The sequence below is a fragment of the Buceros rhinoceros genome, unplaced genomic scaffold, assembly GCF_000710305.1.
Source record: "Buceros rhinoceros silvestris isolate BGI_N320 unplaced genomic scaffold, ASM71030v1 scaffold7637, whole genome shotgun sequence".
Classification (NCBI taxonomy): domain Eukaryota; kingdom Metazoa; phylum Chordata; class Aves; order Bucerotiformes; family Bucerotidae; genus Buceros; species Buceros rhinoceros.
In genome coordinates this window covers 1-22,798 of record NW_010422711.1, presented here as the reverse complement: position 1 = coordinate 22,798, position 22,798 = coordinate 1, and the positions used below count along the sequence as shown (strand labels likewise).

Below are 22,798 nucleotides of genomic sequence, written 5' to 3'. Positions count from 1 at the left end.
TGAGATCGGTTCCAGTCTTTAAACCGCAGCCAACCTTGTTCCTCTCGAGTTTGCTAGTTTGGAAAGAAAAAGCAGTGTAAAACGCCTATGGAACACGAGGGCCTCCAAGCCCTGCGCCTGTGAGTCGTCACCAGCCATGTAACAGTGTGCAAAGCTCATAATGAAGGGCATCATGCAACAAAAATCGTATCGTGTCAGGGAATGGACTGCCTGGGGAGACTCTACACCTTGTTAGTGTCTAGCAGAGTTATTACAATGCCTGACAAGGAAATCATGATTGTTCGCTCTACACAAAAGCACAGGAAGATATTCCAGCTCAACTGCTCTTCTAAAAAGAGAGCTAACAAATGTGAATGCTTCTGACTGGAAAACATCACTATCCCTTTCTCATAATTTCCCCCAGCTTTAACTGAAGTAAATTCAAAGAACAAATCATCGTATTAGAAACAGATGTAGCTCACACCAGATCCACTTTTTTAGTATTTGGAAGTCTTTTTTAAGTTTCTAAAGGTTAAAGGCATGGCCTGCCAGTAGCAATGGCCTGTCACCAGCTGAAATTGTTTATTTAAGGTTCTTGCTTTTGGTCAATTGACTTTATAACCTTGTAGTTCTTCTTTTCATTTAGTAGCCAAAGCCTCTCCAAGACTAGTGAAAAGCACATTTGCCTACATAGCAACACTCCCGTAATCAGTATTTGTGAAGGTCCAGCATCACACACCTCTACTGAAAACATGGTGCAAGCCTTTTGTAGAAAGCCATGCCGGATTTCTTTTTGAAATCTGCCTTGTGATGTGTCAGTTGTTTATTTGGTACCGTTGTGGTTTTAACAACTAAATCTACAATAATTCACCTTTGGGGAAGGGACTTTTATCTGCATCTACGTCCCCAAACTATTCCTTCTTTTCTCAAGAAGACAAAGGAACTGCAGAGAGACTGGTAGAGGCTGCCTAAGGAGACAGCAAATAAAATCAGGACTTGCTGAGGTCTGGAGATGGCTCTTCTCTCTGCCCTGGGTTACAGTGCACACTGGCTGAGGAAGCAGAACAATCATCAGAGGAAAACTGGAGGGAGGGGTATGAAAACAGCCCCAGGTGATGATGGTACAGAAGAATCAGGTTCACTGTTTTCTTCCAAACCCTAAAGCAGAATCCAGGATTCTCACATCTAAACCTTCGCCTATGAGTTAGTATCAACTACCTGTGCAACATCTAGGTAGTGCTGCACCTTTCTTTTTTATTCTAGCCCCTGAAGAGAAAGAAAGACTATGCGTGTGACCTCATGTAGAGGATATTGTGCTGCACCTTTCTTTTTTATTCTAGCCCCTAAAGAGAAAGAAAGACTATGCATGTGACCTCATGTAGAGGATATCTCTGTGGACCTGTGTGGTACTGATAACTACTTAATCAATACCCTTTCAGTATGAGATGAGAGTTTACCATTTCCTCTGTTTTGCTCCATCTTTTTTAAAAAGGGAAAACATTCAAGAGATATTTTCTTATAATACAGATTTACAAGAAAATTAAGTTATGGCTTCCCTGACAATCTTAGTCTTGGCCTTTTAAACAGATTAGCAGCCCTCATTTCCTCCTTCAATCATTCTGTATTAGACCCTACATGTGGCTCATGTTGGCCCCATGATTTGTGTACAATGCCTTAAAAGCAGCTACTGAAGTCCCACTACCAAGCAGCTACCTTGACCTTTCGCAGTGAAAAGCTTTTGGCTTCTACCTGGAAGGAATGAAAACCAGCCATGCAGAATGACCTGTGTGACAGGATGGTTCTTTTAAAAGAAAATTAGCATAAGTAATTGGACGCATGGTTTTAAGCAAACAGCAGCGATCCATATTACACAGGTTAGTACGGCTTCAGGAGCAGTTCAGGTAGTTAGCAAACCATGGCATTGAGCAGTTCACGCATAAGATGTGTGAACACTTAACCTTGGTGAGCCCGCCACTGTATGTTTGCATCAAAAGAGAGCTGTTCAATAACTGCAGACTTTCTAAGCAGTCCCTTGAGCCTGGCGGCAAGCTGTGAAAGCTTCTCTGGTTGTCACCAGGGAAACGACAGACCTGTTCAGCATGTGGTCAGCCTTCCAGAGATGAGGCTATTACCAGGCACCATCACAGGAAAAAACATCTCAAGACTAACTTCCCTAGCTAGAAATTGCATTACTGGTGCATATGAGAGGGTCAGTTCCTAACTCCGTAGAGGCTTCTGATGCAGTTGGTTCAGCTGGCAAAACTACTGTCAAGTTTCCTAAAGCTTTTGAGTTCAAACACAGGTTTTTATTTGATCTGTGTGATATGATTTAAACCTGATTAAATGTAACACCTGACAGGAAAGTCTAAAGATAGATGAAATGTTGTTCTCTTCTTTGATAGATATCTGGAGAAAGTAGTAAAATGCAGTAAATTGAAACCAAATATTAGTTCCAAAAATGGAACTAAATATTAGTTTAAAAATGTCATCAGTTGTGAGATTTGTCTCCAAACTCAATCACTTTTGAGTTTAATCAAAATGTTTTTGAAAATAGTAACAATGTTAACATTCCCAGTGCTAGAATGGCAAATTAATTTTTAATTAAATGATAAATAATCAACATAGCTGTTAAAAGGAAAGAGAAGAAACGTGCTAATTTTGAAGTCAATAGGAAATAGTTCTGTGAGAACAGAAGATCAAAGATGGCGTGGTCTAATTAAAATATAAAATGCTGCATGAATATCAAAAGGATATCTACAGCTCTGACAGACATTGTCAGGTAGTAACACAGACACCTGAATCATTCTAGAATCATCTTTGCCTCCGCTGGCTCCAAACTGTATTTTGTCACAGCCTGCATAGGAAATCAAAGGCAAAGCCAGGAATTGAACCTGGTTTTACTGTCAGAGCTCCTCCAGGCAAGTTTAAAAGTTTCAGTGAAGTTATATCAGTCTGTTTGTAAACTGTACAAGTCAAGCCTGACTGAAAAATAGTAGTATTACAGCTAACTAAAAGCTGATCTTTAATCTTAAATTCTGTCCTTGTTTTCTGTCTTCTCCCTTTCCACTCCTAGAAGCTTCCCCTGGTTATAGAGGAGGCTATGTGGCTTCTGTGTAACAGAAAAGTCACACACCAGAAGGCTGAATTCCTAATTAACAGCAGCTCCTTCCATTTTAACCGCAGCTATTTAAGCCAAGTATTAAAACAAAAAGAAAAATCAATAATCAAATTGTGCCTCTGTTTCAGATGGATACACTACTGATGATATTGAATTTTACTGGAATGGAGGGCAGTCGGCAGTAACAGGAGTTAATAACATCGAGCTCCCACAATTTTCTATCGTTGATTACAAGATGGTATCAAAGAGAGTGGAATTTACAACAGGTAAGCACTGGCTAGTTAAAATAGCTCCCCTCTCTTCCCCAATCCAGGAATGTCAGTGTCTAACTTTTGTTAGACATTAATCATTATATGACTTCTTTCTTTCAGGAGCATATCCTCGATTATCACTTAGCTTCCGGCTTAAAAGAAATATTGGATACTTCATTTTGCAAACCTATATGCCTTCCACGCTGATCACAATTCTGTCGTGGGTATCATTTTGGATCAATTATGATGCCTCTGCTGCCAGAGTTGCTCTAGGTAACTTCTTCTCAAAATCGCTGAACTACATATATACTCGTTACCTTGGAATACCGTAACCACAAATCCATACAGCTGACTGCAACAGCATTAACTGAAATCTTAGACATGCAGTGTAGGATCTTCGTCATCAGGAAGGCAGGCAGGTGTCACCTTGCCTACTTCTGAAGGTCTTGCTCTGCAGTTGGCTTGGGATCCTGTCTGAATTCCAGTTGCCTTAATGGTCTTTGGATCAGGCCAAAAGTATCTTGCTTCCAAACTGAAGCATAAAGTTCTGATTCAGGTATCTGAGGATAACTACACTGTGCAGCACCCACATTTCATTGATGTTAAAAAGTGTCCTCTCAGGCCAGATGTGGCTGGAATGAACACACAAGATCCTACTGACATCAATGTAGATATACCAGGTTACACCAAATAAGCCTGTTTTACTATATTCCTTCCTACAACTTTCTATAAGAACCAAGACCTTCTGCCACCATCTGCGCTTTAAGGCAGACATGCGTTTCAACTGCTAATGCCAGAAAGCCATGTTGTCCCAGCTCTATTGTGTCCCACCTTTCTGTAAATTCAACTCACTACACCTGTGCCCAGAGCTATTATCTAGATGCATTAATGACCTGTGATTAAATCAGACTAAAAAATAATTTCATACAGCTAAAACAAAACACACACACAAAATAAAGAATCATGCAGTGATGGATAACACAATGAGATGGAAATGCTTTACTTGCAAGCACCCCTTTAACAGGAAAAGCTGGTTTGGTACAAGCACATATGTATAACTTTCTCTTCGTCAAAGACCATCACTTCATCACAAAGCTTCCCTTTCTCCTTTCCACCCTCTGTTTTCAGGCAAAAGCTAGACACTTATTTTAGTTCCCCAGAGCCATGCAAGCCACCCTATGGTGTCAAGCAGGGCTACTGCTGTAAATAAAGTTAGAAGCATTTCCTCCCGTAAAAAAAACCAAGCGATAAAGTCTTTGCTATCCAGGTCAGCTAACACCATGTTCCCTAGCAGAATTATTGTCAAAATTAAAGCAAGATGTACCGAGATAGCCTGGGCTTTCGAAGGCTAGTTTGTTCACCCTCTGTTGCATGGAAAGCCAAGGAATGAGCTAATCAGCAGGCCTACAAGGAAGTCTTCCTTTCCAGTCCTGCAGAACGCTGTTAAGAATCTGATCACATAATTAAGCCAATCTGCATGAGAAGTGCATGGTAGCTGGGCAATGCTGCCATTATGCCTTTCACACTCACGTCTCCTTCCCAGTCTCATTAGTCAATGTCCTTTTCTTCCTTTTGCAGGAATCACAACTGTGCTGACCATGACCACCATCAGCACCCACCTCAGGGAGACCTTGCCAAAGATTCCCTATGTCAAGGCAATAGATATTTACCTGATGGGATGCTTTGTGTTTGTGTTCTTGGCCTTGTTGGAATATGCCTTTGTAAACTACATATTCTTTGGGAAAGGACCCCAACATCAAAAAAAGGCAGCAGACAGGGCAGGACATGCTACAGGCGAGAAGAGCAGACTGGAAATTAATAGAGTCCAGGTAAAACGTTGAAGCTAACTTTTCAAATGTTATTTCTGCTGTGACAATGGTGATGAATCTGATGACAGAGATAAATGCAGTTTAAACACATACACAAAAGCTTTTAAGGTTGTCTAATGAAAAATTGTTTTTTAAGGAGATTACAGCAACATACGGTTTGTTCCTTCTTCAGCTGAAAACAGAGTAAGAAACTACAGAAAATGCAAATGAATACGCAGAACAAGCATTTATTTGCCACAGAGAAGGAATACAAGGGGTACAACCAAGTGAAACATTTACAAGTTCAACTGTATATGTCTTTGCTGTAGAAGGTGGTATAGAAAAAATATTTGCTATATGGTTCCTCTTTACACACCAAAAGTAGAAAACAAAGACAGACGTTGTTGCTTTGGTGAGTCCTGAATAAACCCACGCCACTGAGCTTCCAGGAACACAAGGAGGATGCTGCTAGGTTATAATCGCTTTCACAGATGTCAGGATGTTTCCCTCAGGCTAAATTCAAGCAGCCCACAGCTACCCCCTCTTAAAAAACAAGCCAGACTAACTGCAGGAAGTAATATTACAGACTTTTTTTAATATATATAACATGGAAAATTAATGTAGAGGTACATCACTAAGCACTTGCAAACTTCTATAAACCTATTCTGGTTTTGCCCAGTTTTTCAGAAATTATCACTTCCCTCGGGTGTATTTGGACCAATCTAAGTCAGAGGAAAATACATATCCTAATGAGCCAAAACTTCTATTCTGTTCTCTGCTTTTCTTACAATATATTACATCCAAGTATTAACGAGATCTTACACAGGCTGTGCTATAAAATTCTGTACTGTTGTGGCCTGAGGTGATAACATTTGGATAAATCCGTGCAGTCTCTGTGCAGCTTGACGAATGAGACTGACACTTAAAACTGTAGCAGGTAAGATTGTAGCTTGATGGTTGCAATTTCACATACACATCAGGAAGTGCATTTCAGAAATTCTGTGATATTTTATCAGTTCTAGAATTGTGTGTCTTGGGTCACAGCAGCCACACCACTACAACTAAGCATCATTAATAGGGTTGTCATGCCCTCAGTCTCAGTAAACTCACAAGCCCTTTAGAAGTCCTTACCTGCATTCGCCTCCTTTCTCTATGTGTAAGAGATGCTTTATTACAGTGGGAGAGGAATTAAGCCACCCTGTTACGGATTGCTTTGCACGGACACTGTCTAACCATTTCTATGGAAGACAAGGAAGGGAAAAATACCAACAAAACCCACAAACTCTGACCAGCCACCTCAACAGCTGCTGAGATAACCCAACCTAGGTGAGAAGAAGCACAGCAAGTTCATGATGAAGAGGGAAGCAACACTTCTTCAGAGGTCAGCCTTGGCTACATGGGCCCCAGTGCACTGAACTGAGTAGAGGATGACAAAGTGTAAATGATAAGAGGGCAGGTAAGCTCTTTTTCTTACCTGTTTGGAGAGGTTTTGTTTAACTAACAAAAAGCCCTACTCATGACAAGAGGTTTTGTCTAAATGTTATATTGTCAAAGATTACACTGAGACCAGTAATCAGAATGGGATGGAAAGTATTTACAACCAGATTTGAACTTTTCAGAGCATTTTTCTGACAGAACACAGAAGACATTCGTGCTTTGTACTAAGGTTTGTAAGTATTTACGCTTTAGACTGCAATTCCATTCTGAAACTGGGAATGCTTTGAGTGAACAGACTGCTTTCTACCCAATCAGTGCAGGTTTGTGATTTTAGATACATCTGTATATACATATATACAGACACACACATGTGAATAGACATCAATGGATTTTGTTATCCCACTGGCGATGCAGTGATGCGAGACCTTGTGAGCAGCATTCGTTTTACTTGGTATGGAAGTGCTGATGTCCAATAGCCATATTCCTGTCATAGCAGGAAGAATGCACATGACTGGAACAGTAGGACACAGTCATGTTATGTGAGGTCATCTCCCAGCCCCTTCCTCACATTGTAAGATTTTTCACTGGTACTATGAAGTCTGTACCAAAGCAGAGGAAAGTTGTCTTTGGAGCACAGAAGAAGTACAGCTGTAAGTATGTACAGCTATAGGATATTTTTTTCTCTTTTACTCTTGACCCATACCACTTATCCATACAGGGACCTAAAACCCATAGAAAATATGTAACTGTGCTTCCTCTCTTTGTGCCAGGTGAAGATACCGCTCATTCTCATCTGACAAACAACTCACATGACTAAAAGAGTTTAAATTCCTTCATCAGATAACAAAAGTGTTAGACATGTGAGCAACATTCAGCAAACTGACCGCGATATTAACACACTATAGAGAAGACCAGATGGAAAATTAAACCATACTGCTGTTTCATATGTGGCTGTTCCTTGGTCTACAGACTGAAGAAGGTGGAAATAAAGCCTCTCCAGTTCCACAGTTTGTTCCATTTTAATTTTTAGAATGCCAGAAAACAGTAATTTGTACTAAACAAGCTTTCTGTGAATAAAGCATAAAGACTGTTTATAGCTCCTTGTCCATTTGTTGAAGCTAGATCTCACTCAGGAAACCACCATAATTATGGATAAGTAGGACAAACCACCCAGCAAGAAAATATTTAGGTAGTTCATGCATGCAACTGCCTCTGTTTCCCCAGATAATTATAATGTGAATAATCATTACACAGATGTCATTTAAGCATGAGAAAGAGGTAGGACCCAATCATAATGTGAGTTGGAAAGAGGCTGAGCCATTAAGGACACATAAATGCCAACACAAGGCAGGTGATAGATGGTCTCTTGCTCCCTGGTTCTGCACAGCATCACACCATCCTTTCAAACCTGTGAACCACAAAACACCTGGGATGGAAAGCCAGAAACCAGCCACAGGCTCCAAAGAAAACATGCTATTTTCCAGTGCAGTAGCTACTGGAAGGAGAAAAAGGAGGGAGCACATCACCACGCAACTAGCTCAACATTCAAGTAAATCCACACCTGAATAAGCACATCCCTGCTGAGCATAACCTATTTCTTGGCAGATCAGATTGTGATTACACTAGTGCATTTGTTCCAGCCAGACAGCTTGTATGCGTAATATGGCCCCGAACCTTTCATCTTACGGGAAAGGAAAGGTGATTTCCTACTGAGACAAAACAAAAGTTCTTACCTTTTATCTCCCAGTAGAAAACATTAAAAAAAATCCAAACAGGTAAAAACCCATTCCAGACAGCACTAAGCATTTGAAATCCATCCTCTGCCAAGGAATGACAACATGTTCTTCCCCTAGAGCTGACTGAGTACATTTCATATGGTCAATACATGGCTGTTGTTTTGGAGGGGTTTTTTATTACTTTAACTATTTTACACTTTTACACAATATCTTTTGATGCTCCTAAGCAGGAAACTAATTTTCTAAGCAAACGTACAAGCCAGATTATTATTTCTTTTTATGATGTTTCGTAAGCACACAATCCAAGCTTTTCCATCACTGATGAAGATTCATATATATGTATATATATATGTACCTGTGCTGATTTAGGCTTTAGATAGTTCCAGTGCAAATAAAAAATAAAAAAATCTATAAATTCAGTACAGATACACACTCAATATAGGTACAAATGTCAGTACAAGAAGCGTCACCACATACATGCATCTGAAGAATACTTTAACTTTGATAATTATACCAGATGACTAACACAATGTCAAATTTAGATGTTTTGACATCCTCTTCACATATTCTTCGTATGTTCAAAAGACAAAAAAAAAAACTCTTCAGCTTTCTACAATTTTAGGCAAAATTTATGCATTGTACAAACATGGCAAAGTGTGTATGTTCATGCAAACACACGTTTAGGCTCAGAATAACTTTTAAGCAAGAAATCCTGTTTTTAACTGAACAGTGGTTGGTTTGTGTAATAAAATCTAGGGTATTCCAGTTAAAGAACAACAAGGTGCTATTTGAAAAAATAAATGTGTTATATCCAAGCAAAGAAGAGCTCCTCTGGGCTTTATATGTCTCATCTTTCCTGCCTAAGGAGGGGACTGAGATATTCTACTCCTCAGCAGACCGACAGCTAGGGGGCCAGAAAACTGAGTAGACAGAGCCTTGTCTCTTCCACCCCCATTTTTTGTCATGTCACCTGATGCAAATGTGTCAATGCCACAATGGCAGTGTACAACTGCAATACGTACCTGATGTGGGGAAACAGCCTCATCTCTGAGACATGAGAAGGAATGAGTTAAAGCCTGCTGGCTATTTCTGATGCACAGGCTTCCTTTAGCACAGGACCAACAGCAAGCCCCAGGTAACATCACATTAAGTAAGTGAGAAAATATTTTAAGTCAGAAAATTTACAGCTTTTCCTGAGCACGTATTTCCTGTTAATTCATTCTGACATTAACATAAGCAGAACTAATAACAAGTCTCTTTTGGGGATTCCTTGACAATTTGTACATTTTCCAGATTCCTACGGGAATTTGTAGAAATCCTGCACTTCAGTAACGAAACCTCAGCTGCACAAGTTTTAAGAATATTTTGGAGTGAACTTCAGTAAATTCTGAAAGGGTTTTTAACGATGTGGGAAATTAACTATTAGTCCAGCTTCATGTCGCACAAGCAAATAATTTGCCCCAGGTACATAAGAAGAGCTTTTATAATTCCCTGAGCTGATTTATTCAATGTCAGTGTAAGGCCCTCTGCTCTGAATTGCAAAGTCTGCAATTCAAAGACTGAATTTCTTCGTGATGTATACAAATCATCCTGCCTAGAAGGATTTAAATAAACTCATTTTAAAATATAACAGGTTTGTTCATAACACTTAAAGCAGGAATTCATATGCTGCATGGCTTATAATAAACTGACAGGGTCTTTTAGATTAAGAAACATCCTTATGAATCACTTTAGATTGTAGGCAGTTATGAGTTGACTTTACAAAAAGACAAGCCATAATAACTGTTTAATGATGCTTGCACTGCTGTTACTGCCATACTAACACTAGAGTCAATGAGTTTAAACATTAGATGATGTAATTAAAGACAGCTCAAAGAGCTATTTTGTATAACTGGGAAGAACAGGTTGACCTATCCAAACCTCTGAGAATTGGGGGGAAAAAAAATCTCTTTCTACACAGAGAAAACTCTGAGGTCATTGCTCTTTCCACAGAAAATGTCAGAACTTAAGAGGAATGAACAGTCCCATAGTTACGGCAGTCCTCTGGAGAGTAGGAAACCCTAGCTTGGATATTCCTTCTGTTTAAATATGAAGGCTGGACCTAAAAAGTACAAACTGGGTAGCCCATATCTCAAATAAAGATTGCAAATACCATGCTGGTTTGTGACCACGTGGCCTCTCTAACCCAAAATATGTGAGCTTTCCTTCCAAATCAGTGATGGGAACTGGGATGTTCCCACCAAATGCTCAGTTTGGCATGTATAAACTCAGTTGCTAAACCTCAGTAGAGCATTTTCTATCTGCGGTGATTTATTTCTCCGTTTAGAAGACTTTTTTTCCCCACAGCTCTCCTGGGTAGCTTTTGTACAAATAGCCCCTTCACTTCTTTGTTTTCAGTTAGTAAGTTCTTAGTCTGGCACACTGTTAATACACCAGCAGTCATCACACAACATTTTGTCCTTCCAGCGATGGGAAGAAACATCTTCCATGCTGTCAGGTGGAACCAAGGCTTGCTCTGGTTCCAGCTTTCCTCTGCAGCAACCCCCAGAGACTGAATTTCACCATGTGCTCTGCTTCGAGTTTTTCTTGAACTTACTCCAAACCTGATGTAGATTATTATACCTATTCCTAGCTCTCCTATGTCTTGCTAAATACATAAAGCTCAGAGTACAACAAGGCATTGTGTATTACTGGTGCTTTACAAGACTAGATATTGTCAACAAGTAATTTTTTTCCTTGGTATAAAGGAATGGTATAGCTTGTAATATATTTGCCGTAGGTTCAATGCCACAGTTCACAAAAACAATTTTAATACTCAAGCCTCAAGGCAATGTCTTTGAAGTTTCACTTAAGAGATCTGTGTATTTTCCTCCTGTGAGGTACAGTGGATGTTTAAATGTCTGAGAATTTGAAACATCTAGGAAGTTCTTTATGGACAAGTCAGGAGTCATCCTGGAAACACCAAAAAACTTTTCCTAAAAGAGATTTCTCTACAAACATCTAGAAAACTAAAGATGCATGAAAAGGTAAATGCTTTGTAGTAAATCATCCATTCATGGTTAATTACATTCATACACAAGAAAGGCAATGATAATGAAATATTTTAAATGTGCATCTATATAATGGCTTGTGCCAGACATGTACATACCAGTTGCAGTTTCTAGTTCTTTGCTTAGGTACTTAAAACAGTGCCCTGACTCAATAACAGTACAAATAAATTAAGTGATAAACACATCTGAAATGACTGTTTCTGGTACCAACATATAAAAAATGCAACTGATTTCAAGGTTTCATTGAGTGGATTATTCTATCTGCACATGAGCAAGTTAGTGGTATCCTGAGTGGGGATTTCCATCTCCACCATATAGTAATTCTCCAAAATGAATTCTCATCACAAGCATTTTACAATAACTAATAAAATACACGTGTACCTTCATGCTCTTCATATGACAAACCCATTGTTACAAAACTGTTTTTGAAACTAACTTATAGATCTAAACCTGTATAAAACCAAAGAAAATGGGCTGAGACAGCAACATTTTACTTTCACGCTGAGTATGTGAAAGCTTCAGGTGTCAGGTCACCAGACATTGAAAATCAGTATTTCATAAAGAATGTGATCTAAGGTAAAGATAAAATTAGAAAAGTTTTACTTTACAGGGGATGGGATAACTAACTGAATTAAAATGTCTGAGGCCAAGGAGCCAGGTCGGGATGGAAAGTACTTAAATGCCTAATAGCTAATTTCACACTAGTCAGGGAAGTGTGTTCAGTAACTTTTCACTTTTATCAATGTTGTACAAGACATGACTGTGACTGCAGTCCCGTGTGTCCCTTGGTAGTAGAGCCAGAAAGTACCTGACAATCTGGGAAACACATTGGGCTGGATGAAGAACTTGTCTAATTCACATTTATTCCTTGATGCAGGTTGATTCCCATGGAAACATGCTTCTTAGTGCACTTGAAATGCGAAATGACATCAGCAGCTCAGACATGTTCATGAGCCTCCGTGACCCCCAAGCCACCACATACTTGTACGACAGTGCCAACCTGCAGTACAGAAGAGCCACTTCCAGCAGAGACCTCTACAGTAGGAGCGCTCTGGACAGGCACAGGCTTCATAAAAAAGGACGCTTACGAAGAAGGGCATCCCAGATCAAAGTCAAAATCCCTGATTTGACTGATGTTAACGCCATAGACAAGTGGTCCAGAATGGTCTTTCCCATCACATTTATTCTTTTCAATGTTGTTTACTGGATGTATTATGTCCACTGATTTATGCAATAATGTTATCATAGTAATTCTACTTGTTTCTTTTCCTTCTCAATTTTGTTAACTCTGAAGAACTGCAGTAGCCATAGTGTTACATGTTCAGCCACTGAATATTTCTAGATTCAAGCTTTAAAAAAAACCACCCCAAAACAATCCCAGCCTCACCACGTCAGATCAGAGTAGTACAGATCTGCTCTTAAAAAGCACCTTCAGCAAAAGCGCTACACCTCAGTTTTTACACCAATGACCTTTCTGTACCTGTATTTATCTTTTTTTTTAAGTAGAATAAAAATTAGTCCTACTCTATTTCTTACCACGTTTTGGCACCCCACAGCAGCATGCTTCCAAACAAGACAGTAAAAGGACTCAAAGTAGTAGATGTGTCACAGTCTTTCAGAATTTAGAGTGTAAAGAAATTTGAAGAAATAACTGATCAAAGGATAACTATTTCATCACACATCATTTCAAAGTTAATAGTTATACTAGGAATTATTTCCCCAATGTCTGGAGAAGTATCACTAAAGGAGGCAATGAACTTCAAAAGAAAGTGTAGCAGAGACAAACCGACTGAGTTCCTAACTGAGGAATCAGCTGGTTGGATCTAACTACAATTTTTTTTTTATTTCCACAAAGTTGCAACTGATGGGAACAATTGTGCCATCTGTAATTTTGTATTAAAAAGTAAAAAAAAACTAAACATGTTCATTCCTGGAAGCAACTACCAAGCAATACCCCAGCCCCAGAGTGACTGCTTTTCTTGACTCCCAGGTTTCCTGTGCCTGGCAACATATTCTCCCAAAAGCTGGCGGATGACTGGGAACAGACGTGAGGAGAGTTCTGCACAGTTTCCTACAGGCTCACTTCCTCCACTGAGGAACAAGAGATAGAGCTGAGTCTTACAGCACACTAGTGATGTTGGGTGTTGCTGCTGCTGAGGAGTTGCCTCTCCTCACCCAGCTGCTTATCACCTGACACAACTACAGGCAAGAAGCTGGAGGCGAAGGGCTAACAAGGTCCATGCAACTCAAAAAAGAACAGGCCACTCATCTTCTATCTGTATCAAATTAATTTCCCTTCTCTATTGCCAGTTTTTCCCTAATAATGTTCACACTATGTTGTCTAACATAGCATTTTATTTAAACAGAAATTTTTACCAGTAAAATTTTATTTTGTATTGAAATTGTATAAAATTTATATTGTATTTCATACTTCTAGGTGAGTCAATATACAAGCCAAGATATACAAGCCAACCCAGCCTATGTCGGTACCAAGTTGATTGTTACCAGTCCCAGCTGGTATAGAAAGAAATGCTGATCAGGACAGCGGGCAGCAATACCCAGAGTTAGGAGTTAGTAAGGAGTACAAACAAGTGATGTGGAAAGCTTCTTCACCAGTTCCTCATTGCCTGGCAGTAAAGTCAACTGGTGACCATATTGCCAGCTGACATTACAACTTTTTAATCAGACTATAATAATAAATGAAGCACTCCTACCTGTTAATGTTTGTCACATCCTGCAAGACCTGGACCTCCTAAGAGATCAGGACCTGCTGACCCTTCCCTTTGTTTGTGCAGCAGGCTCCTAGAGAAAGAGTCTGGAATGACAAATCACCAAACAAGAAAGGGAATAGGTTTAACTTACTCATTACAAAAAAAAAACCCCTATATGTATATATATATATATGGCTGAAAAATAGGCATTTGACATTGCTAATCTAGAGGGGTCCTCGAGACTATCTGTTTTTCTGTGTGCTCCAAAGTCTGAGTCTCATCCCAAGTTCAATGGAACACAAAGGTGATCTCCTCAGCTGTCTTCTCTCTGCTAGAACATTTAACCTCCAGTTTATTAAAGAGTTGCACAATTTTACCAGATTAATCAGCCACTGAGTACAACTTGAGGCAATTCAGAACAAATATTAACTCAGTCAAATGGCTCTTCTGAACAGGCTACAGAATGTATGTATGCCTGTCCCCACCTTAAAACAACTCCATATAATTTTTCAACATTTGCACCATATCATCAACCAAAATAAGAACTGCCACACATTATCCCACATGGGACACTTTGATTAATTTTTTAGTAAAATTTAAATAATATTTAGGTCAAGGGTATTTTAGTGGCAATGAACAATGATATTTTAGTATCATAAAATAAACGATACACAGAACATTTGGAAGTCTTCCATGCTTAACAAACTGAACTGTTTATAATGGCAAAAAATAGACCCAGGAGGGAGACAGCAGCAGGACTGAATGTGCTCTCCATTCCAAACACACTCCATTAAATAGTTCTGAATTCCATGAATGGGCACCAGACCTCACAGAGGGAATAAGTCCATGAGCTAGGGAACTTGACAGCTTTGTGCTTACACACAGAAATCAATTCAAAGCAAGGAATACGTTCTGCAGATTTGTAGTGTAAAATACTCTGTGAAAACCAACTGCCTGTGCCCCATGTTTTTACATTACCTGATTTCCCAAAGATATTCACAGACAGACTACAAGTCCGTAATTCAGCCCAGCTGTTCCGGTGATGTGGGGACATTACAACCCCTCCTTATAGCTACAGTGGACATCTAGGAAGGGCCAACATCCAGAGTGGCATTGAAACAAGAGTTTAAGTTTAAAAAAGGATCGTTTGCCTTCTATCACAAGAGCAAAGATGAGCTTTACTGGTCTTCAGCGTTTTTTCTTGTAGTCTTCTAGCATCTGCATACACATAGTTTCTAGCTTATGCATCATCCAGTGACTTCATGCACAGATGTTAGGTACACGGGCTAAAAGCAGTTACATTGCACACTTCCAAGCAGAAAAAAAAAGAAGGATATGGAGCAGAGGAAGGGCCATTAACAAAACAAGAGCAGTGCACATGCAAAGCTCCTTCAGAATGGTATGTTCCAAAATAGTGGAGCCCACCCTCGTGCATCCGGAGCCCTTCAACACATGCCACCAGTGCAAACTGACAGCCCTGCTGTCAGTTTGGAACAGCATGCACCAAGATCTGGCTGCATGGAGAGCTGAAAGGCACACTCCTGAGTGAGGAAACAGCTGCCAGCTCTTGGCACAAAGTTTTGCAGCAGGGGCTAATAACCCCACCACATATGGAGGCAAGAGGCACTTACTGCAGGTTGGCAGTCTCTTAGACCACAGCCAGCATCTTCTGCCTCCCACTGAGCTCCTATTCACACATTTAATCACCAACTCTGGTAAAGAAAACAGAATTAGGCATACAAGCTGGTGAGGCACATTGGATTTAAATTAATACCTCTTTCAAAGACTCGAAAGAAAATTAAAACCAAAGCTTGGGAACAAGGCGCACACCACAACTAGCACATCTTCCCTCTTTACTACTTCTAGAAAAAAAAAAGCAGAAGAAAATATTTCTCACTTGAAAGCAATAGCTTCACAGCAAGGAAAAGTCAGTGGTTATTAGGTTATTAGAGGCACGGGATGAAAAAATGTGTGTCTTTATAGGTTACCCATGTATAGTGCCATCTGGAGCCAGAAATTAGTGAGTATAAAAGAAATACAACCTCTTCCCATCAATATGTTGGAGTCATTTGCTGGCTTTCAGCAATAAAGGTGAATAACGCTGTAGTGCTAAGCCCCATCACTGTCATACTTCAGTAGTTCGCCTGTCCTTAGGAACCAGAGTTCAGGATCAGCATGGATAAGGCCCTATTGCTAATTAGATTTCAGCTAAACCCCCTTACGATTTGTGCAGCTGTCTCATGTAATTTGTACTGGAAGTCCTTTTTAGCTGGGTTTTCCAAGGATATGAGCTTCTACTGTCCCTGAGCATGTACGCTTCTGTGACTACCCGGGAGTCTCCTAACAACATTTGAAACCATCAGCAATTTCAACCAAAAGGTAAGAGAGCAGTAAGGATCTATGAGATGCCACATTCCTGTAAGTTTCATCAAAGCAGCTAGCTGAGCAGAGGACAAAGCTCGTGTTAATCCACCCCTCTTCTCTGTCAGAAACAGGCTTGATAAACCCCAACCTTGTAGGTCACAAACAGTATTTTCAAAATGACAGGAATATTTCTGACAACATTCCTGTTTTATGCTACCACTAAACAGCACAGAAATTGCCATTTCAGAGTTACCCACTGGTTCACCTTGTTCACCCTTATAGAAAATGTTCCATCCCCTTGTACTGCAAGTGGAAGATTTCTTGAGATAAATCATGAGGAAAGTCATCCAGTGCTGGGGCTGTCTTCTGCCAGCTGCTTCTGCTTCCTATCGCTGACAATTCTCTGCTCCTTCTCATGAATTCTTACGTACTGAGGATGCACTGCTAACACTGCCTTGGGAGTATTAGTCAAAAGAAAAAGAGCTGTGTTATACCTGTTATGTTCAAAAATATTTTAAAATGGTTTCTGCATTGCAAAGCATCAAAGACCACATCTGTATTTGTACGTTTCTTCCTACCCCTGTGAGCATCCACCCTGCAGCCCAAAGAAGGCAGATCACAGAAGAATATTGAATTTCAGTATGTAATTATACCAAAAAGTATATGCACAGGGTTAAAGGATTGAGAGACAGAGGAGAAATCTGGCATTTCTCAAAGGAAGAATAGGTGACTTTGGTCTACTGTCTTTGAGTGCAGAGGGAACTCTAATTATGTTGTCAGCTCCTTGGTGTGATTATTTCTTAATTATTTTATGAGCAATTTTGAGTCTCCAAGTGTTACAAAAACATCACCTCTTGCCTTGTGCTGGTGCCAGTCTAAAAAATGGCCTGATAGTCATTCTTTTACATTTTCATTCCTGGCAAAATCCAATCTCATTTGAGCATCGTTACCAATGAATAGCTAAAATAATTAGATGTCAGCAGAAGCATGTCGTCTCTCTAGAGACAGTCTCTGAACATTAATGTCTTTTTACTCACCACTGGCTATCCGTATCTGCACAGTCTTACACCAAAGTATAAAGTATCAATCACACCACCAAAAACGTTCATAAAGATGGTTTCCTTTGGCAGATTATTTTTCAGTGAGAGCATCAGCAACCTTGTTCGCACCTATGAACATACCAGTTTCCTTGTTCACGTCTCTGAAATGCCATTTACCATTTACTCTTTTGATCTAGCTGACAACATATTACCTGATTTTTTCAGATTTTCAGATGCAACTAACTTTGAATATTGCATGCTGCAGAGAACAGCAGCTTTATAAAACAAAGCTGGCAAATCATTTCAAGAAAGAGCTGAACGAGTCTTTGGCATAGGTGAAGAATTCAGGTTTGGGTTTTACAAAGGCAGTTAACAGCCGTTCTTGTCAGATTATCCAGCGGTTGCTCTGGCTCCCATCTATAATCAGCATCAACAGAAATACGGGAGATCTGAAAGCTCTGCACTTGCAAGAAACAAAATTTCTTCTTTTACTGTAGCCATCAGAAAAAAAGTTACTTAATCTATAAAATTAGAGGAGTCCTTCCCCCCAGACAGTCCTCCACAGGCCCTGTGGACCTGTAGGAGTTCCCAGTTAGAAAAATCTCCCCACACGTTCGAGTGCCTTTCATTACCGTATTAGCTAAATTAGCTGACTCACCGGACGCTAAACCACAGCCAGAGCCTTCTCTGTGTAGGACTCCCGCTGGTGCTAGCACACATGAAGAGTATCTTTGAGTAAAATTCCCAGCCATAGACATCGTGAATGGTTGAACATCCAGTATATCCTCCACAACCCAACTGAAAACACCATGCTCTGCTCCTGTGATGACCTTTCCACAGAGCAGCCTGACGATGTGAAGCACACAGGCTTGTAGAAGTCCACAGGATGAATCTTTGTGAGATTTGCCTCCTTTTCTATGTTTTGGTAACTTTACAGAGGGAAGTGTAGTATGCTGCCAACTGTAATCAAGGTGGATTTAAAGAAGTAAAATCTTTATAGACTATGTTGATGCACTTATGAAAGCATTCTCCGATACCAGAAAAGTAAAAATCCCTTTATTTCTGATACTTCATTATAAATACTAATTCACAACTCAAAGTGAGAGCAAAGTGTGCATACTTCAGGACAGGGTGTTACTGGTTCTTAAAAGCGCCTTTCAGATAAAAGCAGAATCATGTTTCAGCATGGCTTGCTCCAGAACTCAGAAATATTCTACAGGCTTATACAGATCTTTTAAAAACACGGCTTATTGACATAGACAGCGGCTTTGTTGCAAAAGCGGGTTTATTACAGCAGTCACTTCCGTACTAACAGTTTGCTGGTCAGATGCAATTCTGATTCACTTCAGTCTGCCACGATGAAAGCTGAAAAGATTGATCATGAAAACCATGTTTTTCTCTGAAATCAAGGGAAGATTTCTATGAAATGGAAAGAAGTGCAAAATGAAAGCCAGTGGAGGGCAGGCAACGTTATTTTTATAGTTCAGTTTTATATTTTGTATCAAGATATGCTGCATTTTCTGATTCATTTGCAGGTCTGTTTATGCAATGTGAATTGCTGTATGTGCTTTTTACCCGTTGAAATGAGAACTTCATACAGTGTGTCCATCATGTGTACTATTTTCACTGTGTCTCTTGGTTCTAAGGGTCTGCTGTGCAAAATGTTGTCTCTGGTCTTAATTACTTAATTACTTAAGATTACTTAATTACTTAAGATTAATTAATTAATTGCTTAAGAGGTCTGTGCATAGTACCCATAAAACCACAGAGGTTTCACCAATATATTTATGATGCTTGTTTTCCGGTTTTTTGCCTGCACAACCACAAGACCCAGAAGAGAGCTGCTCTGCAGGGGCAAACACTGGGAGAATATGAATCCATGTCATATCACCCATGTCAGGACAAAAGGGGGGGCATCACGTGGGAACAACCGTTACAAGTTAGCATAACGGGATGCGCAAACACCAAAGCCATTCAACTCACCATAACCAGCTCATTTGGAAGAGCTCAGGCCTGGGAGAACACAGAAAAATATGGATATGGACAAAGTGAGCAGACAGGCAAGGACAAAATTAAAAGTCATTTAATGTTAATGGAGTCTCTCTAAAATCCAGCACCTTTGGTCTGATTCCTACACCATCAGAAAATTTCCCTGATACCCCTAGTCACAGTCCCATGTGGCTTTGTGAGTGGCGTTCTTTGCATCACAGCCCCTCCTCAGCTTTTGTTACTGGTCCAGTTCTTGTAGTTCACTCTAGTCCCAGGCCACAGTTCCTCCAGGGGCTGTGATGTGCACTGCAGTGCTCTGTGCTGTATGAAAACCTCTGTGCAGAAATGTAACACCAGCTTCCTTACATGACCTCCTGTTCAGGCCAGAAGGGAGAATTAGCCACGCATACCTGACAGACCCGGCCACATGAGCTTGCTTGAGATGTTTCCGTTATGAGTATATTTTTCCCATTCACTATTTTTTCATCTCTTCCTTCATTTATCAAAGCGTACATTGAAGCTGACACCAATGTATCAGGTTTTGTGAAATCTCCAATTTTTTGCATCAATTTGGCCTGGTACAGTCTCCACAAAGGCCTTACCTGTCACAACGGGAGATCTTGCTTGCTCCAGAAGTACCTAATTCTCAGAGCAGAGACAGAATGAACCTATTTTCTGACAGATGGCACAAAGCAGAGAGCAGAAAGCTCTCTTCTCCGTTCCACATGGTCTTTTTCCTTTCCATCTACTGGAGGCTATTACATGCCTTACAGAGACAGTTTGTTTCTCTGTAGACATGTAAGGTCAGGATGCACATTTCACGTGCAATTCCACGAGAACCATGTTTTAGCTGGTAGTTCTCAAACGCTTGTCAAGTGGTGCTCTTCTCTCTCTAGCCTTTCACATGGACATTGTTATGTCCCTGCCAAAACCATTATTTTGATGGTTATATAAACAATATTTAGACTTTCAATAAAGTCTACACACACGAAAAAGCAGCTCATGGTACATTTATTAGTCACATCATAATAGAAACTGTCTTTTTTTTTTTTAAAGCAAAATATAATTAAAAAATGATTCTTCAGCCTTTCCCAATCAGTGCTGCAGTAAAGAACAGGACACATACAGGATGATACTAAACATGAAACACCACCACATACCCTTAGAGAAATTATAAATCCATTTTTACACAACTTGCTATAAAATTTAAACTATGTAAACTCTAAGTCTCCACTACTAAGAAAAAGTCCAAAATATTTTCAGATAGCACCTACTTTTTTTTTTAAATTGCTTTTTATCAGCTAGATATGAGGCAGATTTTGCAACAGAAGTTTCATAGATCAAATGTAAAAATGGAAAATATCATTTATGGCTTTTCTTGTTGAGAAAACATAACTTTATTTTGAAAAATTTACTGGGTTTTTTTTGAAGAAGTGATCTTCGAAAGCTAAGAGGTAGCAACAGAAAAGTTCTCTTCAGCAACATACTGCAAAATAAGTTTTAATATCCACTTTAATATTCTTTGAAGTACAGACTTCTAGGTATCTGCTTTCTCAAGTGTCTTCACAGTGCATCTATAAATTGTCTCCTCCAGGACTCCCGTTCTTGGCAGGCCCCGGCCGCCCCGTGCCCGGGTCTGTGATGTCTGGAGGTAGAGCAGCGACTCTTTCACGGGCACCCCCTTGCCGTGGGGAAGGAGCTTGCGTGCCCTTGTGAGGTTGACAGCTCTGCTGGTGGTGGCATGTGCCTCCGGTGGGGTCTCCCAAGCCAGACAGGTCTCAACTGAAGGGTCAGACAAAGTGTGTCCACGGGCAGGATGGGCTCACTAGCCTTGGGGCAACCATCCTAGGAGAAGGACAACTCTGACTCCAAACCCGGGCAGATGGAGCTCGTTTAGCCTTGTAAGGCTCCATCTAAGAGAAGGACACTCTAACCAAACCTACGACCTGAGGACTTCACTGTCACCGTCCAAGCTCGCCAGGCCCTGGCAGAAGAACCTCAGGTGTAAAGGGTGGAGCCAGTTCCGCGCACGCTGCGCCTCACCTAAAAAATCCACCGCACAGGCCTGAAGGGTGCACTCATCGCTTGCAGTGAGTGTGGGAAAAGCCCTTCCCAGATCTTCGTTCGGGAAGCCAAGCCATGATGATGATATAAATTGTATAAACGGATCAGCACACAACTGACTTCTATCCAGTTGACATCCCAAACCTGAGGGTGTACACTGGTATGAAATAAATCGCTAGCTGTTTATTAATTCTGCTGCTATAAATAAAAGGAATGGTTTTCAGTCCTTTTGTCATAAATAATAAAAACAATGTGACAACAATTAAAATCAGTTAAAAAATCGGTTACCAAAAATTAAGCCTCTTTTCTCTGCAGAAGCCTTTTAGCAACTATCACAGTGTAATGAAAGTGAAACCAGAGTTACACCTTCAGTAGGCATCATACAATCCAAGAAGCATTTAAATGCATAAGGGCGTATCAAAGCAGTATATTCATTCTTCTATAAAGCAACTGCATCTGGAGGACAGGGAAAGGTGGAGTCAAGAGAAATATACCTATGAATAACATAAATAGACCTGATCAAGTTATTCCTCAGAGTCACAATTAAAAAACAGAATTCTCCTGAACAGACTGCTGGGCAACCCACAGTGTAACTCTTCCCAGATTTTTCATAAAGCTAAACAAATATAAATTCCAGCTTTAATTTTTTAGCTTGAATTTCACAGAATCATAGAATGCTTCGGGTTGGAAAGGACCTTTGAAGGTGATCTAGTCCAACGCCCCTGCAGTGAGCAGGGACATCTTCAAGACCAGATTGCTCAGAGTCCCATCCAACCTGACCTGGAATGTTTTCAGGGATGAAGCATCTACCACCTCCTTCAGCAACCTGTTCCAGTGTCTCACCACCCTCATTGTAAAAAATTTATTCCTTACATCTAGTCTAAATCTCCCCTCTTTTAATTTAAAAGAGCCTGTCACAACAGGCCCTGCTAAAAAGACTGTCCTCATCTTTTTTGTAAGGCACTCCTTAATCACTGGAAGTCTGCCATAAGGTCTCCCCAGAGCCTTCACTTCTCCAGTCTGAACAAGCTCAACTCTCTCAGCCTGTCCTCATAGCAGAGGTGCTCCAGCAGGTCCATGTTCTGCCTGTGCTGAGGACTCCAGTGCTGGACACAGCACTCCAGGTGAGGTCTCACCAGAGCAGAGTGGCAGGATCACCCGTAAGGACCTACTGGCCATGCTACTTTTGATGCAGCCCAGCATGCATTTGGTCTTCTGGACTGTGAGCGCACATTGTCGGCTCATGTCCAG

At 40.3% G+C, this 22,798-nt stretch overlaps 1 protein-coding gene across 1 annotated transcript; it reads left to right on the top strand.

Annotated features, from left to right (window-relative positions):
* Positions 1 to 3,225: 3,225 nt before the first annotated feature.
* Positions 3,226 to 12,604, top strand: LOC104487913 (gamma-aminobutyric acid receptor subunit beta-1-like; the record flags this gene model as incomplete). Its single annotated transcript, XM_010140142.1, has 4 exons — positions 3,226 to 3,363; positions 3,469 to 3,621; positions 4,927 to 5,177; positions 12,257 to 12,604. Coding segments are annotated over 4 exons (890 nt in total), but the record flags the coding sequence as incomplete, so codon positions are not given.
* Between the last annotated feature and the right edge of the window lie 10,194 nt (positions 12,605 to 22,798).